The sequence below is a fragment of the Orycteropus afer genome, unplaced genomic scaffold (assembly GCF_000298275.1).
Source record: "Orycteropus afer afer isolate SDZICR_OR568_19922 unplaced genomic scaffold, OryAfe1.0 scaffold00006, whole genome shotgun sequence".
In the NCBI taxonomy this organism is placed as follows: Eukaryota; Metazoa; Chordata; class Mammalia; order Tubulidentata; family Orycteropodidae; genus Orycteropus; species Orycteropus afer.
In genome coordinates, this window is record NW_006921593.1 from 23,305,455 (window position 1) to 23,325,306 (window position 19,852).

General features: G+C 54.2%; 1 protein-coding gene across 1 annotated transcript in view; it reads right to left on the reverse strand.

The window, feature by feature from the left end:
• AGAP1 (ArfGAP with GTPase domain, ankyrin repeat and PH domain 1) overlaps window positions 1–19,852 on the reverse strand; it is a 666,775-nt gene that overhangs the window by 644 nt on the left and 646,279 nt on the right. Inside the window, exon 17 of the mRNA XM_007941633.2 lies at window positions 3,302–3,557. Coding sequence (XP_007939824.1) covers window positions 3,302–3,557 — 256 coding nt within the window. The remainder of the gene's footprint in view (window positions 1–3,301; window positions 3,558–19,852) is intronic.

Consider the following 19,852-nt stretch of genomic DNA (forward strand, 5'->3'; position numbering starts at 1 on the left):
GAGGTGGGGGAGAGGAGGGGATGGGGAAGGAAGGTGGGGGAGGGAAAGTGATGAGGGAGGTGGGGCAGAGGGGAAGTGAAGGAGAGGGGAGGTGATGAGGGTGGAGGTGAGAGAGGCGGGAAGGAAGCATTCTGGGCCCCTGCACTCGGCCAGGGTATGGCTTATGTAGCTGGGCCCCTGGACAGGTGAGCCGGGTGGGGAGGTGGGAGACCGAGCTACTAGCACTCTCTCTTAAGGGGAACTGTGTTCCTCCCAACTGAAAGCCTATCCTCGGGAATAAACAGACCAATAAGAACTGCAGTTGAGCTAATTGAACTTTGACTAATCGTGAAAACAGAAATTAATCACTTTTGACCTTAGAGACAATTCCTTCTCGTGGGCAGTGTGTGCAGAACATAACGGCACAAGAAGAAACTCGTGCAGCACCTTCCACCTTGTCTGCCCTTGAGCACAGCCCCTCCTAACACTTTCCCTGGAATTCCAACGTGTCATTGACATAAAACCACATGGATAATCTGTGTCACTTCTTCTCTCACTGAACCCTGTGCTGTGGGCATCTCCTCACATCACTGAACAGTATTCAACACAGCCATGGACCATCCACCATATGAAGAGTGATCCCACCCTCAGTTGCTGGCACCTCATTTGTTTCAAAGGTGCCACGGCTGTACAGAAGGCTGTGACGTGGATGCTCGTTCAAACCTTTGTCAGATCTGTGGATTGTTAGGGGCACTCTGGTGGAGAAGTGGTTAGCAGTCCACTGCTAACCAAAAGGTTGGTGGTTCGAACCCACAGCCTGTCTGTGGGAGAAACATGTGACAGTTTGCTTCCGTACAGATTGACAGCCTTGGAGACCCTATGGGACACTTCTACTCTGTCCTGCAGGGTCGCTGTGAGTTGGAAGTGATTCTATGACAGCTGCTTTGTTTGGTGTTTGGTTGTTAGGGTGATGGCCACCAGTAGAATCACTGGGGTAGGAACACGACACCACTAAAAGCCTCTTCCTTTTGAAAAGGTGGTTAGCTTGTACTTCCACCTGGACACGCCGTTCAGGAGTGTTGCCAGCATGCTGTGTTAGCACTGAGGGAGATCTTGGCCGATCTGAGAAGGAAAGACAGCCACCACTGTTGCCTAATTTGCATCAAGTCATGTGCTCCACCAGTGAGTACAAGCTGAAACTTCTCCAGTGATTTTGATGGACAGACAGTCCACACCAGCAGCCTCTCCACGCGGGCCCCTCCAGCCCAATGCCAGGCCCAGGTCCAGGTCCAGCCAGAACTGGTTGAGGTGGGGAGGCATGTCTACAGTGGAGGCACCGCCCACTGGCCAGCCTGAGCACCCCACATGCTGCCATTGCTCTGAGCTTGGTTTGAGGTGGGCGCCACAGGATCCCAGGCTGGGTGAGTGTGGGGAACACCTATAGGCTGCTTCGGGGCCAGCCCAGGGCAAGGTGGGCCGCCACTCCGCTCTTTCCCGTCCACTGTCTCTGAGTTGCACTCAAGGAGAGACACAGGGGTTGGTTCGTAACTCTGGGTTGTACGTAAGTAGGACATTTGTAACTCTGGGACTGCCTGTAGCTTCCCTGCTGCCCCTCAAAGATGTCAGATTACAAATCCAGAGCAGGGCGGGGGTGTGTGTGACTAGGTGGGCCTGGGACATGGTGAGAGCAGTGAAGTACTCTGAGGTACATGCGTGGTGGACACACGATATACTGTGTATCAGTTAGACCCTCACGGTGGTGCACATAGCAGCCCTCACCTAACCTGTGGCTTTAGTGAGTGCCAGTGTATCGAGAGTGGGTGTCAGCTACGACAAATGTGCCACAGTGTGCCCGGGGAGAGGAGTGGGTGGGAACTCCATGTACTTTCTACCCAATTTGTATGAAAACCTTAAACTGCCCTGAAGAAAATGTATTAAAAAAAAAAAAAAAAAACCCCACACCAAACCCAGACAGACACACACATGGAAACTTGCGTTGCTCTTCTGTGGGGGACAGACTCCATCTTCTGCCTGGGGGTGGGGACAGGAGAGTCCCCCGCAGTGGTGGCCCAGCCCTAGGCTCCCCACCCAGGCAGCTTTTCTGCTGCCCTGATGGGGTTCCCTGCAGCTGATGTCCCCAGAGGTGTCCTGGCTGCCACCGTGTGGGTATGTGGCCTTCTTCAGAGCTGCTCATGGCTGGCCAGCATAGGGTCTGTCTTTGTCACTCAAGCTTCATGACAAACACTTCAAAGGAAATTAGTTTTTTTTTTCTCAGTAGCAATCAGAATAGTCCAGAAGGAGCCTTTTGCAAATTCAGGCCTATCACGTCTCCAAGTCCAGGCCTGGGGGCTTTGTGTTAAGTGGGACGCCTCAGAGGTGGGGCAGTGGGCAAGCCACGACCAGTCCATGTCCACCACCACTCCACCCCCTACCACCAAAACAAGGAGTTTCTGCAAAATGAAAAAGATGGGCACCACCAGCCACTCTTGACCTGAAAAGGAGGATCATCAAGAGGAGGAAGCATACAGGAGATGAGGGGCCCAGAAGGCACAGTTTGAGCCTAAATCCCCAACTACAGTGACTTCCCGTCTTCAGACTGGGGCGGTCACCTCTGTGACGGTTAACTGCACGTCAGCATGGCCGTGCCGTGGTGCGGCCAAACGCTTGTCTAGCCGCTGTTGGAGAGGTGGCTACAGGATGGCCACCGACAATCTGCTGGCCTCAGGGAAGGCAGACCACCCGGCACGACATGGCTGGCCCTCCGCCAATCCACTGAAGGCCTTCAGGGCAGAAGGAGCTCACGGGGAGCTTCTGGTCAGCACGGACACAGGTACCTCACCGAGTGTCCAGCCTGCCTCTCACAGGGCTCCTGGAGACAAGACTGATGAGCTGTCTACTCTGCCTCCTGACATACGGGTTTTGGAGTGGCCGCCACAGCCATGTAAGCCACTCCCAAAAACTCAGTCTGTCTACCTCCCACTGGTTGGGTTTCTCTGGAGAATCCTGACTAAGGCAACCTTCGGGCAGAAAGATGCTGTGGACGCAGACCCAACAGAGTATACACCCACAAGGCCTCGGATCATGGCTGGGCCAGGTGGGCGCCGGTGGGGGTGTTCCAGGGAGGGTGAGGGAGTGCCGGGGAGGGTGGGGGTGTCCCGGGGAGGGTGAGGGAGTGCCGGGGAGGGTGGGGGTGTCCCGGGGAGGGTGGGGGTGTCCCGGGGAGGGTGGGGGTGTCCCGGGGAGGGTGAGGGAGTGCCGGGGAGGGTGGGGGTGTCCCGGGGAGGGTGGGGGTGTCCCGGGGAGGGTGGGAGAAGCCACCTACCCAAATGAGCAGCTGCAGCAGGACCACGTTGCCCTTCCGGCAGGCCAGGTGCAGGGCCGTGCGGCCGTCGGCCTCGCCGCACGTCTCGTTCACCTCGTCCCGGGAGCCATGGGCCAGCAGCAGGATGACCGTGCGCAGGTCCTCGTCCGCGGTGGCCCGCAGCAGGTGCTGACCCAGGGACAGCTCCGAGGAGGGTGGCGGGGCCAGGAAGAGCTTCTGCTCGTACTTGGCGCGGATCCACCGCTCCTTCTCCTCCCTGTAAAGGCACCGCACAGACGCGTCCACAGCGGCCAGAGGACCGAGGGCGTAGTGCCCACAGGGTGACCACATGGGGGAGGTGTGTCGACAGCCGCTCCGACCAGCAGCGCCAGTACCACTCGGGAATGGTTGGGGACTCTGGTGCTGGGGCCCAGCCCAGCCTGCCACTCGGAGTCTGCGGGGGTCTCGGACCCTGTGGGGGCTGATGCACCAAGGCATGAGACCCTCTGGCCTAAGGCTGAGACCTGGACCACTCACTCGGTTTCATGGTGCCTGGGGGAGCCACCCCACGGGTGGGACCAGCATGCTTCAACTACGCAGGCTTGAGGTCAGCTTGACCACTGCAGCAGAAATGGGGAGACTGGGTTAAAGGACGCTTGGCTAGGTGGGGAGCTGTGTGGCAATGCTCTCAGTTTACCGTGTGGGTGTGCATGGGCCTGAGTTCATGTGGGTGTGGGTGTGGGTGAGACAGGGAGAAGGGAGGGAGAGGGAGGAAATGGGGAAAGGGAGGGAGACGGAAGGAGAGAAGCAAAGACAGAAGGATGGAGGGAGGGAAGGAGGGGCTGTGCGGCTGCTCTGGACGACTGGTTTTGATTTCTTGAAGAAGGATGGAGGCAAGAGAGGTTGCAAACCACACAGCAGCCCTCAGCCGTGTGCAGCATCATGGGAATAAAAATGCCACAGAAACGTGAAGACCAAAGTGAGATTTTATAAGTGGCTCCTGAGATAAGCAAGCCTCAGCAGCCAGGGCCGCTCCCGGTGCTGCACCCTGAGGCCTGGGCAGATGCTGGGACCGGGGAGATGAGGAGAGAGGGGAAGGTGGCCGTTAGCACCTGCAGCGACCTCAGTCACACCCTGACTCACAGCTGCCCAGGCCCCAAACCCAGCACTCTCTCCAGGGGGTGGTGCAGCACAGAGCTGTGGAGCACACCCCAGAAGGCACTCGGGGCCGGCGGCGCTGAAAGGAATCTCATCTCCAGGGACCGGTTTCCTCTGAAGGACAGAAAGGGCCGTGTTGACACTCTGGCCACCTGTTGACACTGCCCCTGGTAATCCAGTGTCAGGTTAGCCCTAATCTGTTTTTAAATACTTAGGCAAACAGAGTCTTCCAGGAGTAAATCGGGATTAGTTTTGCATCAATTCCTGGGACGTGTGAGTGACCCCGGAGTGCCCTCTGTTCATTCCAGATTTCCAGGAAACCCCTCGGCTACCGCAGAGAACCGAAGCTCAGCTCCCCAGATGCAGCAACGTGCGGGGGCCTCTCACACGTTCCCACTTCAGCAAAAACACGAACACAAACGGGCTGGCAGGATTGTGAAATAAACAAAACGTGTCTCTAATGTTAGCTACAAACGTTCCTGAAAAAGCACCACACTGAAAATCTGTCAATGCATTTCCTGAATTATTTACAGAAGAGAAGGTGCAAAACGTGAATTAGGTGACAAGGGGGCCACCGTGAAGGACTCGTCTGAATTTTCTGTGCCAACGTGCTAACTCCCGTTTCTGGGTGGACCTCAGAGTCTACCCAAGAACTATTCTATTTTCTTCTGGTCGATTTTCATAGTCACTGCCGAATCATCCCACGAGAAACCAGAGAACGCTACAGTAGTAACCATCATTCTCACTGCAGGTTTTAAATTTGTTTTTGAATATTCAGAAACCCCAGCCACAGAATGAGCCCACAGCTTTGGAGCTCTTCCTGCCGGCGGTCTGCCCCCAGGGAAGTACCTCCTGCCCTCAAATCTGGTCACCCCACAGACGAGCTCGTCTGAGTGGATGGACACCTGCGGGTGTCTGAGTACTGCTTTGGTGGCTCTCTGCTTTTGAAAGTTGGCATAGTTTATAATCCATCGTAAGGGATTTGTGGGGCTGAAAACAGCTATCATTTTAGGAGGCTTCTTTAAGGAAGGGATGCTAAGGTTATGTACATGAAATTAGCAATGAGGGACTGGCTTCCTGGTAATCTGTCTCTGATGCTGTAAGACTTGCTTTGGGTGACTGTTATTCCGAAGGTCTTTAAAATCCTGAAGGAACCCTGGTGGCACGGTGGCTCGGCACTTGGCTGCAAACTGTGAAGTCAGTGGTTTGAACCCACCAGCTGCTCCACAGGACAAAGATGTGGTCATTTGCTTCTCTGAAGGTTGGCAGCCCAGGAAACTCTATGTGGGCAGTTCTACTCTGTCCACTAGGGGCGCTGTAAGAATCGACTCCATGGCAGTGGGTTTGGTTTGGGCTTTGCTTCTGTAAAGATTGACAGCCTTGGAAACCCACTGGGGCAGTTGCACTCTGTCCTTCAGGGGTGCTGTGGGTCAGAACTGACTTGATGGCTGTGGGCCGGGTCTTGGTTTTTAAAGCCTCTAAGAGCTCAAATGCAGAAAGCACACTTTATCTCTCACTAACTGTCACCAGGGAGCTCTGGTAGCATAGTGGCTAAAGCACTTGACTGCTAACCAGAAGGCTGGTGGTTCAAACCCACCAGCCACTCCTCGGAAGGAAGATGGGGCAATCTACTTCCGTAGTGATACTGCCTCGGAAACCCAAGGAGGGGTCGCTATGAGTTGGGTCAGACTCGATGGCACATAACAACAACAACAACAACAACAACCGTCACCAAGAAGCACTGTAAGGAATCCAAGTGACTCAGAGTTTCTTGGTGTTTGACATCCTGGGGGTGTCTGCTTTCCGTCCCCCCATGTCTGTCTAGCTCTACTCACTACTCAACAAGGATGCCTCTCAGGTGTGGGTACCTCACAGAACCCTCGTTCTTCACCAGCACTCCTTGAAAACAAGCCTTCCATGTTAGTTTCCGAGTCCTTCAGGAATGCGACGTACCACTAAGTCTGTGTTTGTGTGAGGCATGACTCTCTTTAACAGCTTGTACTCAAGTCCAACTAGTATGAAAACCAGCCTCAGACAAAGGCCTAGGGTTTCTGGGTGCTGATTCAGCAACCCCCACTCCTGATTAGGCACTTAGGACCATACAACGTGTGAGCTCCGCAAGTGCCATCTTTACCAAGTCATCAACCCTGTCAAGCACAGCAAAGCCCGTCAGTGGGCGAGCGTGACACTTGGTGGCACAGGTCGCAGGGTTGCCAGAACTCCCGGGGCACAGGGGTTTACTCTCTGAACTCTGGCCATCGACAGGACACCTTACCAACTCAATGTGTTCAGCACAGTGGGGGCCTGACAGCCACTTCGAGGGTGCAGAGGTGCCGATACTGGGGTTGCGTGCCAGTTCTATGGACTGCCTGGCAGCCCTGAGCTGTCCAAACGCTTTTCTGGACAACCATGTGCCTGCCCCCTTCTTGTCTAGCTTCTGGAGGAACAGTTAACATGTGCAAGTCAGAAATCCAAAAATGAATTCTTTCCCGGACAGGATTCTGCCTAGAACCCGTCCCCTCAGGAATCACGACGCAAACGCACAAACACTCTAATTGATACTCTGATGCCCCAATTTCCCTTCTGGGGGCCTCGTTTGGCCCGGCTGAGCTTCTCATCTCCCCCAAGGAAGGCCAGTTCAAGAGCAGCGCTGCCGGCAGTAGATCACTGCCCCTCGTTCCAATCCCCCCGAGGCCCACGGCTCACATCCCCTGTTAGCTAATGAGCTAAAAAATGAATTATTGGAGCGGCTGGCCGTCAGCAGAAAGCAGGGCCTTGCTCCTCATTCCAGCCCCGTGGTGACATACCTTTAAATAAATCAACTGCACAGGAGCGAGAGAAAATGAGGGAACGGGCAACCCACCAGGGCAGACAGGGAACCAATCCCCCTAAATAAAGGGGAGGCTGCCACGAAGGGTGGCGGTAAACATTCACTTGTCTTCTGGCCTAAAATGGAAGCCCTCAGGGAGTGGTCCCGCCCTCTGCCGAGGCACCTGCAGGACCCAGCGGGTACTGGGGGCACAGGGGATCAGTGGGCAAGTGGAGCCCGGGTCGCAGGAGCACAAGTTCAGCTGGGTCACTTGGGGTTTGCCAAGCTTGGAAAGCCACGTCGGCACAGCAGGCCCTGACCTAGAGAGTTGGTGACGCTGCAAGGCTGGGTGTGTCCTCCCTGACACTCTCCCCTGAGGTGGCAGATTTAATGCCTGCCGACACAGACCTGACTGCTGGCATAGTCAATATCACGGGCGATCACCGAGGATGGGTTGGTGATGAGCGCCATCTCCACGTGACGGGAGCGTTCACGTCCTGGGACCGGTGTCCAGGGTTTATTGACAGCCCCTGGGGACACGGCGCCCCTGGGGGATCCCGGAACACAGTGTGTGTTTTCATACGTGAACTATTCATGAACTGCCAGAAAATACGGGTGACAGTGGAGCCTCACCCTGTTTTCTGGAACCACTGCAGGGAGGGAAGGTGGGAAGGGAGAAGGAGGTGGGCTAGCTGTTCCCAAACTTCAAAACAGGAGGAAAGAGTGGGTTTCTGGAAGTGACAGCCACCATGCTTCCTTGTTAGAAACGTGGCAGCTGGCAGGGACATGGACCTCTGGTGGCACAGTGGGTAGAGGATTCAGCTGCTAACCAAAAGGATGGCAGTTCAAAGCCACCACCAGCTCCATGGGAGAAAGATGAAGCATTCTGCTTCTGTAAAGATTGTTGTTGTTGTTGTTGTTTGCCGTCGAGTCGGCCCCGACTCATAGCGACCCCTCAGCTTTGGAAATGCTCCAGGGCAGTTCCATTCTGTCCTCTAGGGGTGCTGTGAGTCGGAATCAACTCGATGGCAGTGGGTGTGGTTTAGGCTTTGCTTCTTTTTTAAGTCTTTTCCTATTCAATGCAACCCCTCCTTGGGTTTCAGAGGTGGTAAATCCTATGGAAGTAGATTGCCCAATCTTCCTTCTGAGGAGTGGCTGGTGGGTTTGAACCTCCAGCCTTCTGGTTAGTAGTCAAATGCCTTAGATACTACGCCATCAGAGCTCCTATTCTATAAACATTGACAGCCTGGGAAACCCTATTGGACACTTCTACTCTGTCCTAAAAGGTCACTATGAGTTGGAATCGACTGAATGGCAGTGAATTTGGTGTTTTTTGGTTTTGACGAGGACAGCACTAAGGGGCAGAGTAAGCTCCAGTGTGGGGTCAGAGAGCAAGGCATCCCAGAGTGGCCCTGGCCATGTTCAGGACTGGCTTGGTGGCTGCTGAGGCCAGAGGGCCGGCCAGACTGCAGAGGACATAGGCTAGCCTCTCTGCTACTAAGGATGCTACCCATTCCCACGAGTTGGGTGAGGGCCAGCCCCAGGGCCTGCGTCATGCTGGGCACCGGCCTCTCAGGCTGGCCCTGGCCGCCTGGTGTCACCCCAACTCCTAAGTCCAGGCCAACAAAAGCCAGGTGTGCATGGCGGAAGGACAGCCATGTCCGTGGGGGACAGAATCAAGGCCAGAGTCAAGGAGAAGCATGGCAGGAGCATGGGCAGAAAGGAGCAGCTGTGTTTGGAAAGAAGCCGTGCAAGCCCAGGGCTGGGGTGCAGCTTCGGTCCGACCTCCCGGGTCAGGACCAGGGATGGGGTCACCATGCGTGGGCCTCACCACTGAGCCCGTTGGGGTCACAGGGTCTAGTCCTGAGCTGAGGGTCAGTGAGTCGATACAGGGAGACCACGGTTAGAGCACTCACTGGATCTCAGGGAGACATGGTACGAGGGTCCCTGAGCCAGAAGAGGCTGGGAGGGTCAGCCAGGGAGCTGAGGACATGGCATCAGGGCAAGGTCAGTCATGGGGACAGCACTGTCGATGACACGATGACAAAGACATCAGCTATTCTCAAGGGCATCACAGGAAGGTACCACAGACTGAGTTGTGTCCCCCCAGAATACGTGTTGGGATCCTCACCCTCCACCTGTGGGTGTGACTGTGTCTGGAAGGAGGGTTTTCTTTGCGATGTTCATGAAGCAGACCCAAGGAGGGAGGGTTCTAAGCCTGATCACTCCTGAGTGGTCCGAAGAGCCGCTCGGACGCAGAGATCGGCACGTATGGGAGGTGGTGCTGAAGACAGACACCACGTGAGGGTCATCTAGAAGCCAAGGAGCCAAGGAGCACCGGGGACCACCTCCAAGAAGGCACCCACAGGACACGCCCCCGACTGGGATTGTTAGCCTCAAGACTGTGAGGCAGCTCCTTTCTGTCCCTTAAAGCCACCTGCCCGTGGTCTCTGTGTACGGCGGCCCGAAGACACTGAAGTAACCAAACTGGCCAGCCAGCGGGTAGGTGGTGCTTCCAAGCCCTCAAGGGCCCATGTCAGGACTGTCCTCTTCTGTCCCTGCAGATGGAAGTGCTGCAGAGGGGACGGCATCCTGAGGCACTGGCCTCCACCAAGTTTGCTGTCGCCTAACTTGGTGGAGGCCAGTGCCTAGGAAACCCTATGGGCAGCTCTACTCTGTCACATGGGGTCACAGTGAGTTGGAATTGGCTCCCAACAAGAACGAGAACAGGTGCTGGCAAAGCCTGCTGTCAGTGAAGACACTGTGCAAAACCAGCCTCTCCCAGGTCCTTGAGGAAACCAGGGGAGCTGGGTGCAACCACGGCCAGACGCCACACACCTTCCCGAGACACCGCTGCGGTGCGCGGCTCTCTCCTGCGCCTTCACCATGGAAGGCTGTGAGGGTGGCCAGACTTAGCGGCCGCCGCCCCACCTGCTCTGGCAGGGGCTGTGCGGGGAGTTGCCAGGGGGTCAGGAGGTTAATGGGTTGGATTCCCAGAAAAGGAAGTTTGTGACAAACTACAGGGCTTCTCCTTGGCTTTAAACACAGTTTGCTGGAGGCCAGGACTCACCCTTAGGAATACAGACACTTGAGTGGGGGCCATGACACACCTCCTGGTCCGTGTGGTCCATCCCTGTGGCAGGGTCTGATCATGTTTGGGCTGTTTTAGTACAGTGGATATGTGAGAGTGTAGGGGATATTTGGGGGTGCTGTTAAGGATATCTTGGGGGTGTTGTGGGTATTTAGGGTTCTGTGGGCATTGGAGGTGGTACAGACATTTTGGGGTGGTATGAAGTACTGTTCCCTGATGTTTTTGTCTCCAGCCTTCAAACCCCACAAATGGACTGTCCCTTAGTGCTTTTATAGATGCCATGCAACAACAACCCCTCCCCACCACAGCCCACCCACCTCAAACTGAGTGTCGATTTTTATTGACACTCCTCCCTGAGAAATGTTAAACACAAACAAAAACAAGCAGAAACTGGCTTTGACACCTGTCGCCTGTCCCATGGTTTCTTCTGGAAGCATCTGTTTGTCCCCCACAGGGTAGAAGTGGGTATTTTCAACATTGTGAAGAGAGACGCTGTGGCACAACACACCCGAGTGGAGGAACATATTTCGGGGCGAGGTGCTGGAACAAGAGGAGACCTACCCGGGTTTGAAACGGTGACAGAGCAGGAGGGGACGCACAGAGGAGGAAGAGAAAAGAAAGAGCTAGCAGCAAGGAATTTCCCAAGTGTCTTCCTGCTGCAAGCAAAACAGGAACTGGGCCAGGAGGCACGGAAGAGAAGGCCAGGACAATGTGCTAAGAAAACAGAGGGGCTTCCTCTCCCAGCAGGAGGAGCGGGCCGGGCGGAGGCGGCCTGCACGCATGCCTTCTCCCCAGGCTGCGTTGCTAGGGGTTGGTGCAGGCTGCGGGGACTGTGGGCCTAACAGACCACAGAACCCGGGGCAGCAACAAAGACCGATGGCTCTTTATTCCTTAATTACTGAAAGCTTTTAAGAAACAGGCCACTGTAAATCCCGCACACGGGGACCAGGAGCCAACGGATGAGGATGGATGCTTGTGGGGCAAAGACAAAATAAATAACCCGCCTGACTTCTGATCAATACGATGAGTGTTTTTGCCAACCTGCAGGGTGTTTTATGAGCGCTGAGGACCAGAGTGGGATCATTATTAATTAAATAAAGTCAACTGTATTAGGCTTATTATTCCTGCGATTCACTGTTCAATGTGCTGGCCGAAGGGGTGTGTGGGGGGTGTGGGCCTGAGGGCAGCCCAGATGGTGGGGGATCCCTGGTCAGGTGCTCCTGGCCCAGAGTACCAGGAAAGTTTGTGACTCTGCCCTGTGCCTACCGGCTCAGTGTTTGGTCCCTGGAGGGTAGCTGGGTAAGAAGGTCCCTGGGGGTGCAAATGGTTAACACGTGGCTACTAACCAAGGCTGGAGGTGCAAGTCCATCTGAGGAGGCTCAGAAGAAAGGCCTGGGATCTACACAGGCCCTGCAAACCCCACGGAGCACAGATGTATCCTGACACAGGGGGACGCCATGAGTCGGGGTCGACGTCATGGCAACTGTGGTCTGGAGCTCCCGGGTGGTGCCAGGAGTGCTGGTGGCACAGTGGCTACAGCGCTTGGCTGCTGACCCAAAGGTTGGTGGTTTGAACCACCAGCTGCTCTGCGAGAGAAAGACGTAGCAGTGTGCTTTTGTGCAGATGACAGCCTTGGAAGCCCTACCCTGCAGCTCTGCTCCGTCCTCTGGGGGCCCTGTGAGTTGGTATTCATTCGCTGGCAGTGGGTTTGGTTTGGCTTGGCTTTGGGTGGTGCAATAGGTTAATTGCTTGGCTGCTGACTGAAGGGCTGGCAGTTCGAGTCCACTCAGAGGTGCCTTGGAAGAAAGGCCTGGACATCGATTTCATAAAAACCCAGCACTGACACCCTGGGGAGCACAGCTGCTCGACACGCATGGGGCGCCGTGGGGCGGAGTCGGCTGGCCTTCACTGGTTTTCGTCCCCACCTGCAACTGTCTGGCTCCTAGGCCTCTGTCCTAATGTTGGGGTGGGATGGGGGCCTGCAGCCGTCACGAGTGTCGGGCTTCTCTCAGCATCTGCCTGCTCAGAGCCTGAGTAAGCGGAGTAGGAAGATGTCCCACGATACAAGCCACGATGACAACGCAACAGCGTCGGCCTGACGCTCCCACAGTCTCCTGGGATTTTACTCGGAAGCCTTAAAGCCAGCATGAAGGACAGCCAGCAGTGACCCACCCAGGAGACTGGCCCAGGAGGAAGGAACATTCTGTTAATTAATAAGACAGCTCAGCTCCAACGACCTGTTACCTAGCAACTATTTGCCCAAACCAAACAAGTGTCACTGAGTCAGTTCCAGCTCACAGGGACTCCACGTGTGTCAGGGTACAGTGCGCGCCATCAGGTTCCGACGGCTGAGCCCTTGGCAGTGGATCGCGAGGCCTGTGTTCCGAAGTGCCCCCGGGGGGACTTGATCCTCCATCCTCAGCAATCAGTGTGTTCACTGTGTGTACCTCCAGGGGCTCCCCACTATGCACCAGGCCTCCCAAACTGTGCAGTGTACAAGGACCAACCCAGGCCCCTTCAGGCAGGGGTGTACACTCTCTGCGGGCCTCAGTTTCCCCTCTGGGTAGGCTAGTTTCAGGGCACACCGGCTCTGAAGCTTAGGGTCCCGTAGGAGAATCAACTCAGGAGCTAACCACTGCATCACGGGCCGGGATCCCTCCACAAGGTGACCCTGCAAGGTGAGCCCGCGAGCTGCTCGTGGGCAGGAGCCCTGCTCTGTGAGGGCAGATGCCGCCAGGCCTTCCTCTGCTGGGCCAGCTCACAGGCGAGTCTCAACTGACCTTTGCCACCGGACCAGTAACTGACAGCACGGCTGGTCAGGGCAGCACACTGCCGGGCTTCTGCAGTGACCTGTGTGGAGCACAGCAGGTTCCCGGTATAGCCGTGGGGCCTCTCTCCCGGGGGCTGATCTTGCTTACCCTAGCTCCCCGCCCTCGAACGTGGCCTGCCGCCATGCCCCACCGAGCTGCCTCCCTGGGCTCTGCTCATGGGCCATGAGTCCCAGGCAAAGGGCTGGCTGTGTCCATTCTTCAGCTCCTGGGGTCACAGCCCCGCCCAGACACGAACTACCCTTTGGGAAGCTACTGAGTTGTATGCCTGGGTGTCCACCCCACAGAGAGAGTGTGGTCTAGTAAATTATTTAGTGTGGCTTTTCTACCTGTAAGTCTTTGTAAACTCCAAGGTGGGATTTGCTATGAGCAACTGAGGAGCTCCTGATTGCTGAAGGTGTCCACCTGGAGTATTTCTGTTGGGAGTGGCACAAAACAATGTTCTGGGAGGTGCACACTCTCTCTCAGGTGCTTAGAGTTCTGATGCTATAATTGGCTAGTATGGCCACCCTGCGGGCTCTAAAGGAGACCTCCTGGAGGCAGAACTCTCTCAGACTGCTGGTCGAGGAAGACTTGCTGCTGAAAGAGACACGGGCTCCTGAGACATGCGTTGCTGGGAAAGAGACGCAAGAGACATGCACCCCGGAAAGAGACTGTGAGAGACTCTTGGCTGAGGGACGGTGGGCTGGGAGAGAGACTGAGCGTTCTTCCTGAATTTGAGTTGTAGACTGGTGCTTCTCTAATAAACCCTGTAATCTGTGAGTTCTGTGTGGCCACTGCAGTGAATTATTGAACCCAGGAGAGAGGTGGTGGGTGCTTTGGGAGGAACAGTTGGTGAAAGGGCTGGAGGGAGGCAGCATGTTTGGCCTTGCAGAAATAGGTCTTGGGTTACTGTTGTCTTCCTCTTGTGAGATTAGAGGAGGTCAGAACATGTGGCCTCCTCGCAGTTTTTACAGAGAGGCTCCGGCTGGGTCCACATTCACCCTCGCCAGCCAGCACCCAGGCCCCGGGCCATGCTCTACCCCATGCTCAGCCACAGTGGCAGTGGCTGGACATCCAACCCCAGGCCAGCCTTGGACAGCTAGGGCAGGACACCCATTCCTGCTCAGGCTATGAAAAGGCACTGGGCTCTTTCCAGAGACCAGAGGCTTTGAGGCTACTCCGCAATCAGACTGCTTTCAAGGTTTCTAAGTAAATTCCTAAGCCCTAGGTCCCTCCGTCAGCTACCTGGTGCTGTCAGGTGGTGGCTAGTCGGCCCTTGGTTGACAGTGACCCCTGTACTGGGGAACAGAATGCCGCCAGGTCCTGTGCCATCCACACGAGAGGTGGTGAACCAGACCCCTGTGGTCAATAGGGGTCTCGCAGGCTGATGTTCAGAAGCAGACAGCCAGGCCTTTCTTCCTGGTATTAGTCTGGAAGCTCTGCTGAAAGTGTTCAGCAGCCTAGCCACACACGCCTCCATAGACAGACAGGTGGTGACTGTGCCTGAGGTGCATGGGCCAGGAATCGAACCCGGGTCTCCACGTGGGGGCGAGAGTTCTGCTGCCACCTTCACTTCAAAGAAGTCTTTTGAAACGTGCAAACGTGAGGCAGAGCTTCTGATGCTCAGCACCCAAAGGCCACTGACAGGACGTCAGAGGCAGGGAGGACACCGACGGCCACCTGACATAGGCACCTGGGGCCCGAGGCCATTCCAGGTCCACTGAGCTTCCCCTATGCCTGCTTTCTCTCTTGTTTTATAAAACTTTTACTGTGGTGGAAACATGCACAAGACATTCACCAACATGACAACTTCCACGTTTACAGCTCAGGGACACTGATGACATTTCTCATGTTGTGCCACCGTTATTGCTGTCCTTTGCCAAAACAGTCCACCACCAGCAGCATGAACTCACTGCCCTGCAAACAAAAGCTTCCCCTGCCCCCCTCCCCTAGTAACCACTAATACTCTTTGCTAGGTAGATATATGTGTATATGTATATATGTAGGTATATATGTATATATTTTATTTTTTTCCCCCAACCTATCTAGGAATTTAGCCTTATCTCCCTTCCCATCCCTGGTAACCAACAAAGAAAATTTCCTTCCATGTATAAACTTTTCCTGGACTGTTTACAATAGCAGACTAATAACAATACTTGTCCTTCTGTGACTGACTTATTTCACTCAGCATAATGTCCTCCAAGTTCATCCATGTTATGCGGTGTTTTGCAGATTCTGCGTTATTCTTTAGGGTTGCATAGTATTCCTTTGTGTGCAGGTACCATAGTTTGGTTATCCATTCTTCTGTTGATGGGCACCTAGGTTGTTTCCGTCTTTTTACTAGTGTAAATAGCACTGTGATGCACGTGGGTGTGCACATATCTGTTCATGTCCTGCCTCTTACTTCTTTAGGACATATACCTAGTAACCACCCCGATGCTTCCCCTGAACTCCCTTTCCCACCTTTCACCTTTATCTGCTATAATGTGAACATCGCAGTTTAATCATTGCTATGGGCTGAGTGGAGCTGTGGGTGGTTAAGGCATATGTTGGCAGTTTGAACCCATCAGTTGCTCAGCAGGAGAAAGATGAGGCAGTCTGCTTCTATAAAGATTGGAAACCTATAAAGTTGGATACCCTGTGGGGCAGTTCTACTCTGTCTTCTAGGGGCGCTGTGAGTTGGAAGTGACTCAATGATAGGGGGTTTGGTTTTGGTTTTTGGGGCTGCATCATGCCCCTGCAATAGATAAGCTGAAAAGCCAACCCCCAGTACCTGTGAACGTGACCTTGTTTGGAAACAGGGTCCCTGAAGATGTTACCAGTTAACATGAGGTCATGGAGTAGGGTGGGTGCTCATCTACTCTGAGTGGTGTCCTGATAAGATGGAGGAAACAGACACACAGCGAGGACGCCCTGTGACGACCACGCAGACTGGAGGGTGCGGCCACAAGTCAAGGATCACTGGCAACACCAGATGCTGGAGAGACAAGGCAGGGTCTTTCCCGAGGGCCTCCAGGGATAGCACGGCCCTTGGCAGGGGGAGGCGAGCAGGGCCAGATCTCCCAGCTGAGGGCGTGTGGGACTGTGGCCAGCTCGGCTGACCCTCCCTGGACTACCTCCCACTGCCCTAGAGCTCAGGGAACTAACTGGCAGTGGACCAAGCCTGTGGGAACAGCAGGCCCCTGGAGTGGCTGGACCTTCGCGGACAGAGGCTTTTTCTTTTTCTGGAAGTTGGTGGTGGGTGGGAGGTGGATGATGGAGAGAAGAGGCAGGTCCTGGGGGGCTCTGGTTCCAGGGATCCTGGGGACCCAGAGAGGAGGCCGGAGACAGTGAGCAGTGGACACTGCTGGGCCAGTTGGCGCCTGCTGCTCTGGGGCCCGGGCAGGCCCAGGCCACAGAAACCCAGCCCTGGAAGGGGCAGCTGGAGGTGGAAGATGCCTACATCGGGGCTGAGTGTGACTGAGAGCAGGCTAAACCTCAAGAGGAGGCCTGGGTGCGACAGACAGTGAATGTGCCTGGCTGTCGACTGACAGGCTGGAAGTTCAAGTTGATCCAGAAGTGCCTGGGAAGAAGGGCCTGATGACCTACCGCCCAAACCAGCCATCCCACAGAGCACAGTTCTGCTCGCACACCGGGGCGCCGGGAGTCGATGCCGAGTCCACAGTAGCTAGCACAGGGCACTCTTAAGAAAAGAACTTCCCAGAAATTTATGCTGTAAGAGCGAGGGAGACACAACATCCAGCCTGGCCCAGAAGCCACAGGTGTTTTTATCTTTAATATTTCCTGTTATTTTTAATCAACTGCAAAAACAACACAACCCAAAACCCGCTGCCGTTGAGTCAGCTCCGACTCGTAACAACGTTGGACAGAGAACTGCCCCATCGGGTTTCCAAGGCTGTAAATCTTTATGGGAGCAGACTGCTAATGTCTTTCTCTTGTAAACAGTGGGTTTGAACTACTGACCTTTTGATTAATACAGATGAGCACTTAAGCACTGTGCCACTAGGGCTCCCTGATAATAACACAGAGTTAGAAAGAAAAACTGCCCTAACCCCATCACTGTAACTCACAAACTCCTTTCTTGTCTCCGAGTCCCTCCCTGTCATTCTCACACTCCCATGCCTGTTGTCTTAGCTGGAACTTTAGTAGAGACACTGTTCCTAGCCTGCTCAATGCCAGCTTTATAGACGAAGATTGTGAATTACTCTATAGGCTGTGCGTGTGTCCACAGTCATCACTAATGCTGAAGCTGCACTGGCCACTTGATATTAGGGACAATGCCCACTCCTGCCTTAATGCATAAAAACATCCCCAAAACCAAACTCACTGTCATCAAGTCGATTCGACTCATAGGGACCCCTCCTTGGGTTTCTGAGGCAGTATCTCCACGGAGGTAGATTGCCCAACCTTCCTTCCGAGGAGTGGCTGGTGGGTTTGAACTGCCTTAAAAGCACTATGCCACCAGAGCTCCCCCTTAATGCATAAATCGTAATAAATCGACGCTGAGCGAGAGAGAGCCTGGCTAGTCGAGGGAGGCAGGCATGAAGAGCCCAAGCACCACCACGGTGCTTCTGGCACCACGGCACTCCTGGCACCACGGTGCTCCTGGCACCACGGTGCTCCTGGCAGGCCTGGTGATGGGCTCCCATCACCGAAATGGTGGCTGATACGATCTGCTTCAGAACATGTTGCGTCATAAACAGGTAAAGGCAGAGAAATGGCCCTTCTGCTCTGCTTGGAGTACTGTAAAATGGTTACAAGCCCTCACTGTGTGCTCCAGAGCTCCTTAGACAGTGGGGAGAGGGAAATGAAGTCTACTCTTCAACCAAAACGCCAGGGCCAAGAAGGAATGGGTGCTTTTCTACTGGGCTTCCAACTGCTTCTTCCAAGTTCAGTCATGGCCAATGAAGTAAAATCAGAACAGATCCAATTCTGTAAAATATGGGTGAGCTAGAATAGTAACTGGTTTAGGAAAAATTCCAGGTCAGTGCCCTGCTAGAAAGTTCATCTCCCTTTTAGAAAACAAAGGCAGCGTGCACACTGCCTAGCAACCCAGTCTCTTGACTGGTAGAGTTGGAAACAACACAGCCCTGCTCAAAAACAGCGGCCAATTTCACTGCTTAGAGATTCCATCACCCTCCACAATTCCCGGCCATAACGCAGTCTCCTGCCTTAGGCCCCTGGAAGGGTTCGCTAAGGCTCTTCTCAGCTTCCCGTTCCGGGGCCTGGACTTGCCGTCTTTCCCATTCCAGTCATCCTTCTGCTGTACCAAAATTTAAAAAGTTCTAGTTTCTTCTGTTTTGCTTCCTTGGCCACGATGAAGCAGCTCGAGGTGCTGCTTTTCCAAGATGGGCTGGCTACGTAGTTGTTAAATACAAGGGAGAGGAAGCTGGAGGTTACAAAATGCAACCCATCTGGAAAGCAACTGGAAACTGAGTAGGTTTCTAGCAAAAGCTACCAAGTGGCTTTAGAATTACAGTTATCAATATTATTTTTAAAAAATATTTGCTTGTATTTTCACTGAAAGTTTACACAGCAAATTTGGTTACCACGTAACAATTTCTCAAATTGTTCAGTGACTTTAGTTACATGGTAACATTATTCTTTCAAAGACATAAGACTCTTGACTGTGAACCAAGCAGCATTTTCTTAATGTACTTTCCCTCTTCATTTTTTTTGCAGGGGAGAGGGAGGGACTGGAAGTCTGTTGGTTACTCCACAGCCAAATACCACAGTAATAACAGTAGTAAAACAGACTTAAAAAGAGGAAGAAGATTTCAGGGATTATAGTGTGCAAAAGGCACAGACATTGGAAATGCATTTGTATTTTCAACTTGTTTCACAACTACGGAAACGTGCACGCAGCTGAAAGACGCAGGCAGCCGGCAGGTCAGCGGTCTGGGGGCTGCTGGCCCCTGCTGTCAGCTTGAGTGGCAGCACGTTATCTACAGTGGAGATGGCTTTTGAGCCACTGTTCATCCCAGCGAAGATTAATTCCATTCCAGTGTAAGGACAAGTAGAATCTTCTTAAAGGCCACACGCCCCTCTTAGAAACCCACAAACGAATGCACAGCTGAGTTTTCCTCCTCAGCCACTCTTCAAGGCTCCAAACACCAGATCAAAATCTACAGATGCACAAGTATTTTTGCTGAGTCCAGCTGTGTGTGGTGGGACAGACCTCCGGCACAGTTCCTGTGAGCGTCAAAGCAGACCCTCTGGGATAAGGACGGCGTTACCATCTAACGAGCTAAGGCAAAATTCCTCAGCAGCCCCACACCTCCAACTGACGGGGCCAGGAAGCAGAGACTGGCCAGATGTTCTATTCTCCGCTGCTGGCAGACTTCAGTGCCCAGTGCCAGTGACCCTGATAATGGAGCTTCTTCCTGCACAGGGACTGAGGACAGTGGCTCAGAAAGGACCTCAGGGTCTGCTGGCATCAGGGCAGGTGTCACAGGTGTGTGAACTCTGGAATCCCACAGGGCCCCACCCGTAAAGGGCCCCATGCTCGGCTTCATGCTCCCCTGTTGTCATCCTGAAATTCTCAGTTATTGTGGAACAAGGGGCTTCCCTGGGTGTGTGAATGGCTAACGTGCTTGGCTGCTAACTGAAGGGCTGCCGGTTCAAGCCCCCCCCCCCCGCCCCCGAGCACCTTGAAAGAAAGGCCTGATGATGGAGTTCTGAAAATTCCACTGCAGACCCCGTGG